This window comes from Anarhichas minor, unplaced genomic scaffold (assembly GCF_050575085.1).
Source record: "Anarhichas minor isolate MPS153535 unplaced genomic scaffold, ASM5057508v1 ptg000026l, whole genome shotgun sequence".
Classification (NCBI taxonomy): Eukaryota; Metazoa; Chordata; class Actinopteri; order Perciformes; family Anarhichadidae; genus Anarhichas; species Anarhichas minor.
This window is the reverse complement of record NW_027466472.1, coordinates 4,128,237-4,145,029: the sequence shown is the minus strand read 5'-3', so window position 1 is coordinate 4,145,029 and position 16,793 is coordinate 4,128,237. Positions and strand designations below refer to the sequence as shown.

At 42.0% G+C, this 16,793-nt stretch overlaps 1 protein-coding gene across 1 annotated transcript in view; it reads right to left on the bottom strand.

Annotated features, from left to right (window-relative positions):
- kirrel3b (kirre like nephrin family adhesion molecule 3b) overlaps positions 1-16,793 on the bottom strand; it is a 152,512-nt gene that overhangs the window by 55,491 nt on the left and 80,228 nt on the right. Inside the window, exon 2 of the mRNA XM_076100965.1 lies at positions 3,404-3,553. Coding sequence (XP_075957080.1) covers positions 3,404-3,553 — 150 coding nt within the window. The remainder of the gene's footprint in view (positions 1-3,403; positions 3,554-16,793) is intronic.

Here is a 16,793-nt window from a genome sequence, read left to right as displayed (position 1 = left end):
CAGTACGTGCCACAATGTGTCCTACACTGAGAGATGGCTTCATCAACACTGGTTGTACATGTAACAGGGTTAATAGAAACTTGATCACAACTAAAAGCTTCTACTAATGACATTAATAACCATTGGCTGAAAAATTGCTTTTTCATGCTCAGGATAATGCCTAAAATGGAGGACGCATCATAATGTGCACAAGGTCACCCAGAGAACCATTTTGCTTCTATTTTATGTTCATTGATGCAATAATGTCATTGCAGATCACAAGGGTGATGATTATTGCACGTTCTGGTTGACGTGACCTTGAGTTGACTCCGGTCCTCCGAGCATATTCGTACCTATACCCCAGAAACAGAAAGCACTTTTGTTTTGCTGGTTTTAATTGTTGCGATATAAGCCATGTACAATTCTGTTGCACAAACAGATGATCTGGCCAATTACCTCATCTGTGCCTCTGGCAAAACTAAGAATAATGTTGCTGTGTGAGGATATGGCTCTGTTCCAGTCTCATCTCTGTGCATTAGCTGGGTCCAAAAGGAAAAAGTCATTTGTGTTGGATTGTAGTAGTGATAAGAATATCATAATCTCATTTTCGAACAATAGAAACGTATTGTAATGTGTTTTTGTCCTATTATAAGCACCTCGATCACACTTTTGGTCAATATGACTTAAATTAAACTGGCACACATATGAAGACTGATCACCTCTGCACATGTGATGTGTACCTATAACGGGCCATTGGTCTTAGGTCTCAGCGAATTTCAAAGACACAATGTGTTACCCAAAGCAAACAATGTAAAATAGAGCCCATTAAGGAGTAATGAATCCATCAGAGGGAAATGGATTTGTCTTGAGGCTGGATCAATGGTCAATGTGTGTGTGTGTGTGTGTGTGTGTGTGTGTGTGTGTGTGTGTGTGTGTGTGTGTGAGTATACAGACACTTAAGGCGTGGCCTAATGATTTATAGCATTCACCTAGAACATGTTTCACACAGTGTAACCACCAGGGAATATAAATAGTTTAGCTGCAGCTGTGAACAGGTGACCAAGTATTCAATTCGCTCTCACGAGAGGCAAGAGTAGCGCATGCTTGGCTGGCAACGTTCTGCTGTCTGTCCGCTTCTCTTTTCAAGAACTCATCCTCCTCAATCCCAAGTGCATGTCATAATGTATACAAACACTTCCTTCTCTACTGTGTGCCCCTGGGGAATTCACTTACAGCTGCTCCGTCCGTTGTCACCCTCATCATGCGTAGCAGATACATTCTCTGCCATGCATATTCATGACATTGATTGGTATGTTCTGAGTGGTTATGGGGCTACTTTGCTTTTATTGAATTTGAGTGGAAACGCGTGACACCAGAGGGAACGAATTGGAAATTCGGGGACAGATAGGAATCATTGGCTTTTGTGCCATGATTTCTTGCTCTGAATGGTGAAAGAGCTCTCGGTTTAATCACTGCTCCTGTGAATGGAAACAGGTCCCAGGCGGAGTACACCGTTGCCGACGCAGCTTCTTTCTATGAATAGCTGAGCAGACCTATATTATTGAAATGCTCCATGCAACATTTGATTCGTCGCAGTTTTTATGTATACAGCTGCCACTTTCCTTTCATTGTGTGCATCTTGCAGTGGATGTACCATCACTCTTTTACTACCGCCTGCATTGCTTGTTTATGTAGGCAGGAGGGATAAAAAGAACAGCTGTGGAGCTCTTTATTTGGAAGAAGTGTCATTCGTCTCAATAGAAGGCACTCAGCCCCCTGTCCGTGTCATACTGTTGATTTTAGCGACCTATCTTCTCCAGGCGGGCAGCTATTCCTCCTCATACAAAAGCCAGTGCATCTTTTAAACAATTTAAGAGAGAAAGATCACTCCGACTCTACATCTTGGCCCTGATTGTTCAGCCAAATAAGAAGAAATAAATGGTTGTGGAGAAGGACTACTGCATCGTGTCCTTGACTGCCAAACTCTTCACAGATGTTTTGTTAAATGTCGATCTACTGTAGTCCTCTCGACTATTGTGACCCATGGTTCTCTATATTCCCTTGTTGAAATGAGATTTCCTCTTGATTGTCTCATCTTCTTAAAGTGGAACCAGCTAAAATCTTGCCTGTTGCCACCGAAAATCAATGAAAATCGAAGTAGATAAAACAAATTCTACATGTCTGCTCCACCATGACAGTAAATAAAACTGTGCTCTCTCTTCCGTCCGTCCTCTTTAATTATATCTCTAGCAATCATAAGTAGTCTCCCTGTCTTCCTCTTTTTCCTTCAAAAGAGACTCGTAGACTGCGGGACCATTGTTTACTGCAACCTCTCAGTCTCCCCTGGGCCTGATAAGAACCTGAAGAGGGAATAGGAAGGCTTTACTGGGGCTCTGTCAGCCGCTGAGGTTTAATTACAGACCACCTATAGGCCACAGGGAGGGCCTCCGATTATTAAAGGTCAGAGGGTAGAAGAAATCCCAATCTCACGTGAAATAATTGATTTAATCGTTCCTTATCAAGGCTTTTGAGTTTTAATAACGGCAGCAGTTGGATAGTCTGTGGATGTAAATTGTCATATACTGTAGATTTCTTTGAGGTCACGCAGGGGTTCTATGTAAGGTAAATTAGAAATGTCTAAAATAAAGATCATGCCTTTTATAGAATAATGCACCCTACTGTGTATAGTGTGCTGTGTACAGTTTCAAATGGATCGCTTTTTCGGGAGAACTTAATGATCATTTCAGTAAATGATGCATGCTTACTACGCTTTTATGGATTTTTCTATTCAATAGCTCAGTGCTTCAACGGTTGTAAATGTTTATTTAGAGGAGTGATGTGCTTCCTTGAAATTCATCAAGGTCATGAATATACATAAGTCTCGATTGGTTGAACAACAGGCTACTAAATGACAGTGCTGTAGTCACTTTTACTCCAAATTAAACAATTAAGGCAATTATACATGAGGTGCAGTGTAATTAGAGGATGCCAGCCACTCTTCAAAAAGCCATTTCGCAGCCTGAAGCACCAGAGAAAGACCAGTGCCACTATTGATTTCACATTTCATTCGGATTTTTGTGCTTCTCTGCCAAACAAAAAATACAAGAGATTTAGGTCTGCATCACACACGGAGACAGAAATACATTTTTAGATTTTGTTTTGGTCATGTTGAGTGATTTAATGAATGATGTTTCTCATAACACATCATGTAATTCTTCTGTTGTAACACACTAACATGAGACCTCCTGTCTGTGGAGTGATATATTTGGCAAAGGCTAGGATGCTGACATGTGGGGGCTTTAGATAAGAGAAAGTGGCCATTTGAATATGACAGTTATAGTATAGAGTGTAATTAATATAGGAAGCTGAGGGTGATGGGGATATGCAGGGTGACATGCTCAAGGGGATAAATGCTGTTACTTACCAGCGAGGTCTCTGCCAACTCCCAGCGCCAGGCCGTCTTTGATCCATAGGACTATGCCATGGTAACCAGGGATGGTGCATGGCAATGTCACAGGCTGGCCTGCCACCACCACCAGGTCCTGTGGCTGCTGGGAAAACATGGCCGCCGCCCCTTTGTAACAAAAGAAGAAGGGGACGGTTAGGTCCGAACCATTCAAATCCGAACATCATTTCAACACAATCAGGAGAAGGGGGCATGGGAAATTCAAGATCAAAGAGGGGAAAGCGCATGGCTTTACAAACACCTGCTTTCATCGTCTCAAGTGCTGAATGAAGGGGAAATTAAGGGAAGTGCACCATATGCCCATTTCCACCAATTTCACTCAAACCTCTTGTCACACTCATGTTGAAAGTACCCTAAAGGGTGATTCACAGATGAGGCACATTCTTTTACTATTCATGATGCAGAGACAAGATACTGTACATATATCAGAGGTGTCAGTGCAGCACCAGGACTGAAGCACAGGCTAAGAGACAGCCGTCACAGCTCAGCTTGGTTCATTTATGAAGGATGTCACTGTACAGATGGGCTGGGCTCTTACACACCAAAGCAGATAACAGGATCTTGTCTGCCAACACTGCTCTAGTGGCATACATTAACTTCAGCTCACACCCATGTATTCCAACTGCGCAACTGCTATTAGCTGCACTCCTCTACTGCGTGTTCAGGCGGAAAGTGGTGTGCAGTGAACTCCATTAGAGGCACAGGGTGTGTTAATGGGGAGGGGTACGGTGGCGGCTGAGAGGGGTAGTGGTGTGGATCAGAGTGGAGGGTACAGAGTGGTACTGATGTGTAGTTAGAAACACTGGCAGGTTGCCTATCAACTAAAGCGCACACACACACACACACACACACACACACACTCACTGTGACATGCATTTATAAAGTGACAGTCTGATGCGGGAGCACAAACTGCAGCAAAGGCTTAAAAGTGTCACTTTCACTCTCACAGTTTCCTGACAGTTTTGTTTGCAGCTATTTTTTATTTTTATATTCCTAAGTTTTATCAGAATGTCTGCCTTTTTCTTGAGCAACCTATTCTTCCTCCTTGATACGAGCAGCAGCACAAACACAGGCACGCGTACAAACTGGAGCATGTATTCCCGTTATGCTGAAATGGGCTCTCACACACATTTTTTTTAAGTTAATCATATGCAAATAAAAAGCTGATAGAAGAATAACATGTAGTGAATTACAATAATAAGCAGAGCAAAGACAGCGGAGACCGTGAACGCGTGTTTTCATCTTGCAACATCTTTGTATCACATCGCAGTCATCTTCTGCAGTTCTTTGTATGCTTGGTTTCATATTCAAAGGAAATTACTTATCCTTTTGCAGACAAGGAAATTGATTAGCTTTGTTGTACGTTTTCAAACCACACCAGAGAAAAGATTGTTGTCATACAAGAAACTGATTTTAATTTAGTTGGAAAATGCCATTAGAATCCCCAAAAGTTTTTTTTTTTGTTCAGCCTTGAACTGAATTCCCTGTGATAGATAGCTTGTTGGAGATGCAAGCAGAAGTTTTAATATTAATTCATACACGTACCTCCACATTACACACACGGACAGAAAAACACAATCCTGTCACAATCAGGCTTTGCCTTGGGTGTTTTGTGTGGTTTTCTGTAGCTCCTCACTTCCTTCACCTGTCCCTAATCAGTTCATTCAGTGCACCTGCCAGTCACACTCTCCCTCATCAGCACAACTCTCCTCACCTGTTCTAGTCACTATTTAAACCCCTGTCTTTCACTCACTCACTGCCAGATCATTGTTTTGTTTCCTACCTACCTGCCCGTTTTGCTCTTCCTGTTCCCGGTTTCCCAGTCTGTCTGCCCTGTTTTTGCCCTGCCTTGTCCTGCCGGATTTCCCCCCTTGTCTCGTCCTTGGATTACCTGTTTTTGTTTCGTGAGTCATTAAAACCCTTTTGTTCACTACTCTGACTGTTTGCATTTGAGTCCTCGTTATGTCCCGTGACAAATCCTACCTCATTGTAATATATATCTACTACACCTACATCAGACAAAAATAATACGATGCTGTACCTCAAAGCATATGAGCTTTTCATCATTTTGGGACTCAACAGCTTCTGCCTGGCTAACCAAGCCCTCGCAAGTGTGCATGTATATGGTGGGTTGACGCTCGCATAGGTGAGACTTCATCTCAACATATGTATTGCCCTTCCAACCTAGACAGCTGTGTTCAGGCCTGGCTTTGTTCCCACGTGAGCAGCTTATCTCTCGGCTGTACTCTGCCACAGAGTCAGCACGCAGATGAAGCGCGCTAACACACTGTATGGACAGCTACTCGACAGATCTCTTGGCATGTTCTGGAAAAACAATGTAAACGCCAGGGAATCTTGTATCTGCTCATGTCATGACTGATATTATCAAACAGTTCAGCCTGTGCTGAAATTGATTTAACATTGGAGGGATGTCTCTGTTGGCAGCACACGTGCCTGCGTACTTCCTACAATCCGCCTATATCCTCACGCCTGCCCCCGCCTCATGTGTTATCAAGGAAAAAAATAGATTGGAGATTATTTTTCAGGCATCCAGTCACGCTGCTATATGCATCCTCTCTGGAGAGAGCGGGCGCAGTATCAGCTTGAACATTTTTAGGTGTTTTATCCATTTGATGACTTTTATGCACAGAGGCGTCATTTGCAGTAGGAGTTCATGCTAATTATGTGTCACACGTTGCCCTGAAACTGTTGTAAACTAATATTTCTCAAAAAGCCTCGTTAAAAATATGAATTAACAGTTTCCGACCCAATCGCACATCTCTAACACAAATGCGCACATGTGAGTCATCACATGTGGCTGCCAATTGAGAACACGTCTTAATGCTAGAAACCCAAGACCTGGAATGTCACTTCAGACAATCATCTTGAATTGGGACTTGGTCCGACATGTTTTATCTTAGCAAATTTTGCTGAAAGTTTGTACTGTTGCCATTTGAAGTTTGATGTCCTAGAAGGGCTATTAAAATACACTGGTGATAGAAAGAATCAAAGACTTAACTGACACCAGCTTGTGCTTCCCACTTGAGCAGTTAAAAAGTGACCTCCTTCATTCAATTTAAAGGCTGGCTGAGTCTTCATAGGGACACAGCAGTAAAGAAATGAGGTGATGTGTTTGAGAAGGCTGGCGCTAACATCAAGGTGCCATTCGTTCATCCATCCCCTCTGCACCGAATAAATCTCTGTCACATCTGCCACATTTATCCTTCACTGGGTCTCACAGCGTTGGCAAAAAAAACTGTGCCCATCCCTAATCTATCTCTTCTTTATTCTCTGGCAGGCATGACATGCAACAGCGTGACGACAGCCCCTGTCCCCTTACTTATTCATGAAAAATATTTTGAGAACAAACATGCCCAATTAAGAGTTAACACACCTCACTTCAAACTCGCTCACTGACAGTAACACGAGCGGAGGAGGGTAATTGTGCTCAGTTGCCCGCAGAGCTGGAGACCCACGTTAATAATGCTTTATTAAGCATCCTAATGGGGTTTACCAAAGAGCTTGTTTAAAAAAAAAAACTAAAATGGTCAAATTAAAAAGAGTCGAGATGGGCCATAACTTCAGGGGTAAGGCTCCGTAAACGTGTGGGCACAGAAAGTTGAGAAAGACACCTTTTATCTGTCACTAGACACAACAGCCTCTACAAAACAGCAACATCTTCTCTACCAATAGAACTTCAAATGATTAAAAAAAAGTTAACTACTTAGTTTGTGTCCATGTATTGTTCGGAAAGATTAGCGACAATAACAGAACATTTTTCACCTCAGCACTTTGGATTTCTTGCTAAATCGAGCATTATGCATTTGCTGACATCTTTCATAGGAGCTAATCCGCCCGTTATCTAAAAGACACCTTTTCTTAAAGACACATTAAAGATTTTGACAATGTAATAACATACTTTACAACCAAGGTCAGCGTGTTAGATGGAAAAAATAAATAGTTTCAGTTCAACATCATACCCATCACAGAGGAAAGAGCTCAAAGCTCGTCAATAAATCATCTTTAAACACAGATGCAAAATATAAGAAACATGTTTTCTACATTTCTACATCGACATATCTCTATATTTTATACATTTAAGTCAGTAAGTGAGAACCCCCTGTGTATGCACTACCCTTTTTGACTATATGTATGTGCATGAAATCATAGATGCTGGGTTTGTTTGCCCTGCATTTAAGGTAAGGCCAGAGTTGTTTCAAATGGGGGGAAAAAAGCAGGCAGTTAAAGACTGTGCAGAGCGCCATATTCATAATGTGGACCGGCACTTTGCGTTGCCTAATGTTGTCATTTCACTTCAGATAATTTGTTTACCATTGGACGGCTGCTGCATTTCCACACACTCCAGCACTATTTTCCCCTCAGAGCTAACTGCCCCCAATTTCATCGCTCTGTGCCAATCAGGCCTGGAAATTGCCGTTACGGACACACATCCAGGCCACTTCAGAGAAATAATCAACATGCTGTATTTGCGGCATGTGGCCACACAGCACCAAAGCTTAGCCCAGGATCATTATCAAAAACTATTACCCCTCTGGCTTTGATTTTGATAAAGGTGTGATTACAGAAACTAAATCAAGTTATTATTATAGATCCAATTGCAATGACCACCAGGACCTATAAGTCACATATAAAACATCTCCTACTTGCCCTGCTAATACATTTGAGTAAAGCACAAAGAACAGAGCCCACAGGAACCAGAAAAGTGAATTGTCCAAGCACATGAACAGACACTTTTTTTTTAGCCTTTTCAAAGCTTTGTAAATTACTACTTTACTGTTGTAAATGGACTCCAGCGATGTCTTTTCTCGCCTCTAGGTCAATAAAAACACAAATCTCCTGCAATATGGATTCCCCTATTTTAACTGCAACTGAAACTTGCCTGTCGCAATGCACACCCTATCCTTCTCTCCACCAGACCTGCTACTCCCTCTGAAGCAGTGACACACATTCATGTCCTTCGTCACCAGACACTGATTGGCCATAAGCCCACAACTCCGGCATGCAATTCTCTCATTCTCACCATAGGTCTGCTGGCCATGATTTGTGCACTTTAATTATCTGCAGCATGATCATTAATTTGACACTGTCAATGAAGCATGCAGCTGTGAGATTAATCAATCCATACAAAAAACATAAAACAATGGCTTCTGTCTTGCCTGTGGTTATATGACTCCCCTCCATGCTGGTGAAAGTCAGTTTCCGATTGGTGATAAATGCGTTCTGTGAAATGTCTAATACAACATAACAATGTAATTACAGCGCACTTGACAAACGAGAAGGCAGGAATTCGTATTGCAACATTTATGAGCATTTATGGTAAAGGCAGAATGTCTGACGCTGTGATTTAACCTGGCACTTTGGCAGTGGTGAAGTTTGCTCTAGGCGTTGTGGAGATAGAAATTGGAGGTTTCACAAATATGAGACAGAGACCTTGACCTTTGAACTCCTAATAATTGTCACTTCATCCATGAGTATAGGTGCCACATTTGAAGACATTCCCTCCAGGGGTCCCTGAGATATTGCGTTTACAAGTACATACAGATGGACAGACAACCCGAAAACATTATGCCTCTAACCACAGCTGTTGTGGCCAAGGAGGCAGAAAAAGCAAGCGAGCCCAATTTTCAGTAATGTTGAAGCAACATTAGTGCAAATAGTGTGACAGGATATATAGCAGGAAAAAAAGCAAACTAAATACGAGATGTGGCCACTGAACGTCACACTCTACTCGTTTTATAATCAAATGTATTCAATTCAATTTGATCAATTCATAAGTAATGGGTCATTCTTCAATAAATTGCCTGTTTTCAGAAGAGGAAATTACATTTCACCAAGAAATAGAAAAGTGTAATGTCGTATCTTTCATGCGACAGTGCTGTTGAAGTGATGAGGAAGGATGCTCCGTGGACACTGTTCTTGCTGGTATAATAAAGTTTATTACAAACAAGCAACACATGCCATTACGGACGTCTAGATCGCCCGGAGGTCTCAAGTCGAATCTGAAAGTCCTCCCTTTAGGGCTCTCGCTTCATCTTTATATAGGATACATGTTATGTAACATCTGGGCGGAACGTAAGAGAATGTATGTGGCCTCATCATTCCACACATCCACCCTTCTGCCCCTGGTATCCTGCACATCTGGTTTTCATCTAAGACAAATACACTTGGGGTCTTCGCTGTATTGTGCAAGACCTGAAAATATACCACAGTAACTTCAGAAGGAACTGCATGAACGAGAAGACCTCAATGGTATGCCATGGTATTTACACTCTGCTCTAGGTGACACATGTATTCACTGTAATAATGCAATTTCTTTCCTTTTTTTTGTCAGATGCTGGCATTTAAAATTTTATAACCTGCTTTCCCCAAGGTTTTGACACCCCATTTCTCAGAGCAGCTAGGCTTTTGTTACATGGGCTACTTCATAGTTATAAAAATGTAATCCCTCAGATGCAGCTGGCAATGTTACGACAATAGTTACCAATAATGAATATTTCATGAAGCTCTATCAAGCCCATTAGAGAAGGCCTGTATTACTATCAATCTGTCTTCCTCTTCAGATTGTTCAAATCCTTTCCCCTGCCTGTCCACTTGTAAAACAAACACTGTTGTATGCGGACTGATAATATGCCCAGCCTATCTGTGCTGTGAGATGGCTGCCATTATTAGTAAGATTTGTCTGTGGGAATGCAAATTCATGAAGCAGAGAAGATAAACATCAGTGCTGCTGGAATACATTGTATTTATGCCCTCTCTCACACTGTGAATTAGTGGAGCATGACAGTTGCCAAGGCATAATCAAGACGGATGGTCTACGATGGTGACTAAAAATTACAAATGGCAACAGCGGGAAGGCCTTGCAGGCACTCGCTTTTTCATCAGCTATACAGCCAGAAGAAGTGAGATTCCATGGACATCAGAAGCTGGAATATCACGGGGCCACAAACAGTTTATTAAATCTCTCTGTGCCGCATCTTTCCTGGCAGTTCAAATACCATCAGGTCCAAAGGTCATCAAGACATCATGAGCCATGGAACGGATTATTATCCTCTTTGAAAATCCAGAGCAGTAAACAAAATAATCTGTTTTAACGTTAGGATAAATAAAGACATTTCTCTAATGATATATACAGGTTCTTCAAGGTTGCCAGCTTCTAGGAAGTCCATGTAGTGTGAAATCAAACAGAAAAAGGAGTCCACTTACATGCTGTATGTGAGCTTTGTTCTGGTAATACAAGACCTGGTCTGACCACTGATTGTAATTACTGTTATAAAGCAGCAACTCCTGTGGGCTGGTTTCCAAGGTAACTACAGTTCAAAGAGAACGGTTCAAATATTCTAGTTAGCATAAATGTGACTGAACGCCATATAACCCTCCTCCGCTGGCTGGTATTGATTAAAAAAGTGTGGGGAAATGGAGCGACTCGCTCTGCAATCCGGACTGCTTTTTTTTTTTTTTTTTTACCGTACACATTTAAATAATAGGAAGCAGGGACATAAAAGAGATGCAAATGAGCGAAGGAGAAGGGAAGAAGTTTGGGCCTTCAGATGGGGACTGATTGAAAAGGAAGGATACCGTCTGTTTCTCAACTCCATCACTCCATCCTTTCTTTTTCAACTCTGACCACTTCATCGCCTCCTGCCTCGTCGGTGCTGTCTGTCACCGCAGTGTTTGTCTGTTTGAATGTTTGTTTTCAGAGCTCAGGGCCAGCATTGCTATTGTGTCTTTGCTGACACATGAACACTTGAGTGTTTACTGAGTGTATGATTTGAAGACACTTGATGATTTGCAAAGGGAATGTGTTTGTGTTGGGAGGGACCTTCAAAGGTGTTCAAACTGAGCCTACATTGGGATTGATCGTTTCCATTTAGGAATGATGAGCATTTGAAACAGACTCAGGTGGCTGGTTTGATGGATGCGGTGTAGAGAAGGCCTTTGTCCATAGGGCCTTTTTTTTATATATTTTGGGAGAGAGACCCATTTTTCCATTACATGATATGTCACGGGCACAGAAAGTCACAATAAGCTGCCTTTTGTCCAGCCATAACTCATATTTTGTAGGGCTGACAAGATAAAAGTGTACCTTGACTTTCATGACCTGGAGCGGTCTCTTCTTTGAGTGAGATTAAATCAAGAGATAGATCAAAGCCCTCGGAAAATAAAGCCAAAACGAATGTGTCTGTGTGCCGGGTTGGGTTAGGAATGGTGTCCACCTCATGGAAAGTTGTAATGAGTCAAGGAAGTTGCTAACAAGTCTTAAGGCTTTAACAAATCTGAGGAGGTATACATTCATTCAGATTTGAGGTAATAACCCATCTTCAGAATAATATGTCTCATATATTTAATAATATCCCTTAATTAGTAGTTAATGAACACCTTCATCCATCTTTTTTTTCCCTTATTGTTAATAAATGGATTACTTGTAAATGTGGTGATGTCTATATCTAGGCTACATTTCTTTATAAAAAATGAAAGAGGAAACCCACAATGGGAAGTGACAGACGGATAGACAATATAGATAGAAGTGGAAAACATTGTCACATCACTTTTTTTTTAATATTTCCAATTTCCTGTTGGCTTCAACGGATTAGAGTAGAAATAATGATACAGAAAGAGGGATGAGAGCGTAAGAGACACAGCAGTTAATGCTCACATTTCTTCAGTTGAGATGGATTTATAATTATCCACTTCCAGTGATTAATGGTCTTATAATTATCTGTGATGAAATATATCAACACAGACTTGTGTGGCTTCACTCACAATCAAATTCCACGATAACAACAACACTGTTAGGATGAGGGGATAAGCAATGTGTTAATTATTGCAAATCACAGTGCTAATTGGTAACTAACTAAACAGGATATTTTCACAAATGTTGGCTTGGAATCACTCCTCCAACTGCATTGTAGCCATAAACCTCTGCCACTTGAAGAATAACTGACATAACCAGTGTCACTGTTCCTTATTTTTGAAAGATTGTATTTATTACATCCTGAATTTTAACAATCGTCAAGCAGAAATCAAAATGGTCTTCCGGAAAAAGGAATGCAGTCTCATTAAAAGCGATGTTGTCGCTGAGCTTTCTCTGACTCATAAAATCCCCATTTGCCACCCTCCATACAGTGGAGACATCCATTTTCCCTCTCCTCGTCTTCAACTATTTGCTTCCCTTGGAGACAGCCTCGTCTCATTCTTCTTCGCTGGCTGCTGTGACATTGAAGGAGACCCCTAATCAAAACATTTGTCTTTCTTTCTGCCTGCGCTCAGACCGGTGAATGAGAGCTGACACCAGAGGGAGATGTATTTGTCCCAATCAGGGCCTCATCTCCGTGTCACCGCCGGGCGAGTGTTTTATCTCGACAGGCCACTGATGAATCCGCCACTTAGCCTTGATTTGGAGGAGCGGCTCGCCACTGCCAAAGTGCCAGGTTAAATCACAACGTCAGTGGCTCAGCCATGGCCATTACAGGCAACTCAGACATTCCTCCTTTACCATAAATGCTCATAAATGTTGCACTAAGAATTCCTGCCTTCTCTTTTGTCATATGGGCTATAATTACAATGTTATGTTGTACTAGAAATGAAAATTACTATTCCCATTTGTGTTTATGTGAGTGTTGTGTAAGTGTCAGTTATAGTTTTAGGTCGTCTGATCTCTGTTTTATCTTGTAAATGTGGCATTGCAATAGGATTAATGTTCATTTCCAGGATGTCTGCCTTTGTCTGCAGAGAGTGAAAGCAGATAGAGTATTACCATTTCTTAGTTGGTGTTAAACCATAGTTGTGCTGTTACAAATTCAGACTCATTTTTGCTCAATGCTCTCATGCATTAGTCACATGCAGCCTAATTGAATTAACTATTTAGAAGGAAAAAAAATAGGCTGCATGTCAACAACTTACTGAGATAGTTAATGCTCAGGAGAAGGTGACTGAAACAGATCACAGGAAGGGCTCAGATGTTTGCCCTCTACACCCATATGCTTGTGCCATGTCCAAAACAACTCAATACAAAAGGTACAAATATTGTAACCCGAGTTCTATAAGCACGGGCGGAGCCCTCTACTGGACTCTGTGGGTAATACGCTCCTCCAATTACAACCAAACGTTTCCTCACTGACAATCTGCATAAACGTAGCCGGCCAATCAGGATGTGCCTTCCCGAATGTAGGAACCCCACAATATATATGGCAGTATATAAGGCAGCCCACCCTGCTGCTTACGTATCCTACACCTTCAGCAAACTGCATAGGAGTTGCAAGGCTCCCTTGGTATAGTGCTCTGCCTGTGCTTATATAACTAGGGTTATATTATCGTAACCTTTGATCAATCTCCGCCAGATGAATGCACGCCCTGTCACGCCATGACATCGACCCCACCACACCGATACTGACCGACTGTTTGTCATCACAGCCCACCTACTTCTTTATAACCAAGCGGAGAAGTAGGGGGGCCCAGCCAACCTAGGTAGTACGTAACTGAACTGGGTAGAGCCATGGCCTAACCCTGCAGAAGTGAAGAAGACACCCTCATCGTGTCGCTGTCGGAGGACGGAGATGGCGTCTCAGCATGGATGACTGAAGGCAGCTGCTGCTCACTCTCGTCGTAGCAACAAGGGTCCTGATTGGCCTGCTGCACTTATGCAAATTTTCAGTAGGCGAACGCGTGCTCGTGATTGGAGGAGAGCGTTACCCATAGGTAGAGGGTGCCCCTTGTGTGAGTTAGAACTCATCCCAGGCTTCATTTTCTGATTCAGGTCATAATAACAGGGCTTTAATGAAAACCATTGTTCCATTAGAGACAATTTAGGTTAAAGCCGTCCGGTTAGCAGGTTGTAAAGCATCAGCAGCTCTACACATAAACGCAGGTGATGAGGATGAGTGTAATACATTTTGGATTTAACCAAATGCATGTCCCTCGCTGCGAGCTCTTTCTGCTTCATTAGTGAAAAAGAAGCTTTTTGGAAAAGTGGAGAAAGCCAATGCCTGTGTGTGCGTGTCGAGAGAGATGAGAGGCAGACTCCTGCTGGCTACAGTACCTGTCAGACAGAGTGGAATGTTGCTACAAGACAAGGGAGGAAAAGGAGGCTTTATCAAGGTGTGCAGGAATCCACTGACACGAGATAAGAGGCCTGAGTCGGAACTACATTATGCCACACCTTCACTAAGAGGACTCTGTCAAGACAGGAGTAAAGATCCATTTCAGTGTGGGAGCCATCATAATACTTGACTGCAGAAAGCCATTACCTTTCAAGTATACACTCTACCTTTAAGTGCATATAAGGCAATAAGCAGCCACTCCATCCTGTAATTTCATTTGGATTCTCAAATCCTTTCTTTGAAATCTACCCTTAAAAGGATCGAAAATATATTATTTTCAGAAAGCTGTAGGCAATGTCTTTAAAGTGGTGAGAAATGGTGGAAAGCTATAGTGTGGTTGGAACTCAGCTTTTATAAGAGGTGTTGTTTACGGCGAGGACACAAAAGAGATGATGGTCTGCAAAGTCTGTACGTCATGGATGGCACTTGAGTTAGGACCTCAACAGCGTGTCCTAGAGCGTCCTCTAGTAGTCCACGTGGTTCTTTAGTAATACATCACCAAGCCCCAAGTGGCACCACAAAACATCTCCCCTTGGAATTGCTTTCACACTACCACCTCATACACAACACCCTTTCCGTGAAATTCTCTCAATCAAAGCTTAATTTGCATTTCAAAGTAGCACTTTACAGCCATGCAGAGGACATAAAATCACACCTGCCTTCAAATAAATAAATGGGGATTCATAATGGTGTAAAAAATGATATAAAGCAAGAGCTGGCAGAAAACTAAGCTTATCATATTTTATGTCATTTACAGTACATTAGCAAATGCCATAAAAGTGCACAGCTGTGTGAGATGCAGTAGTCGTAGGATTTAGGGGACTTAGGGCAGTGATATAAATGGGGGGGGGGGGGGGGGTAATGATAGAAAAAGCTTTGCCAGAAACTCTGTGGGCAAAAAGCCTAACAAGTAATTGAAAATGCTCCCCTTTACTTTTTTCTCTTAGGAATCACACGGTATTCTACATCCATTTATATAAAAAGTTGTTCATCAAATGGAAATAAATACACCAAACTCAAGAGAAGTGTGGGACCCTTCACCTTAGTCAAACACATTTTCATGAAATGTTCTGCCTTCAACAGATGCTACATATCTTCCTCTTTGCAAATTAAAAAAATGGACAAATTAATCCATAAACCAAAATATAATACATGTTCAAAGGCAGCGTGGACTTAAAAGACCTAAATTCACTCTGCTTGACTGATGCCGATCACGACCAGTAAGACTGGCCTGACCGGACTGTGAGGATCGCTTCTGTTGGTTATTGTTGGGGAATCAGTAAGTGAACACAAAAGCCATATAATAGTCTTCAGTGGATCACAAGAGTGGTTTGATGCTGAAGCTAAGGTACCTCTCATCTTAGGTTACTGTCTCTCAGCGCTCCTGGCCTCCCCTGGGGCATTTTGCCACATCCAACTCAACAACCTGGTTACTAGACTGTGAAGCTCCAAGAAAGCCTCTTTTTTTCCCCAGGACTACTCCTCTCCTCTTTTTTTCCCCACCTCTTGAACTTTCTTTTGCCGACGGCAATGCCTGGGGCCATAATTCAACTCCCGGTAGTGAAAAAGCTTTGAACCCCCACACTCCTCCTCCTCTAAACTCCCAACCAACGTCATCTCTACCTTTTATTCTTTTTCATTTTTTCTAATTTGATATCAGCATTGCTGTAACACATTTTGCAGTTGGACATTTTGTAGAAAGGAAAACAAACAAACAAAAAAAAGACACCCTCACTTCCCTAAACCTTAGCCTCTTCCACACTTTTAACTCAGTTGGGTGCTGATTTCACTTATGACTCTGACAATGTTCTATAAAGGCGTTGCTTCCACTACGAAGTGTTCAGCGAGGAAGTGTGTGACTGAATAGTTCCCCTCACACGTTGTATCTCATTAACATTAGAGGAAAAGTCAGGTCACTGTCAATTCCTCTTATCACATTTTAGCTGTATTAAGGCACAGCATACACAAGAGACAGTTAGAGAGAGAGAAAGAAGATTGAACAGTATGGGTTTTTGAGTGGAGAAATATCCTGGACTGCATTTGACTTTCTGAAAGCTGGTTGGGTTGGCTGGTACCGTTACAGATAGAATGCAAGGCATGAAAAGCAGGCATACAAACTGTACCATCGAGTTCTCTCCAAAGACCAGCTATATCTCATTATATCAAACAATCTTCCACTTAAACCTGTTCATGATCCAGGGTGGGTCCTTACCACCTCACCACTTAGTGTG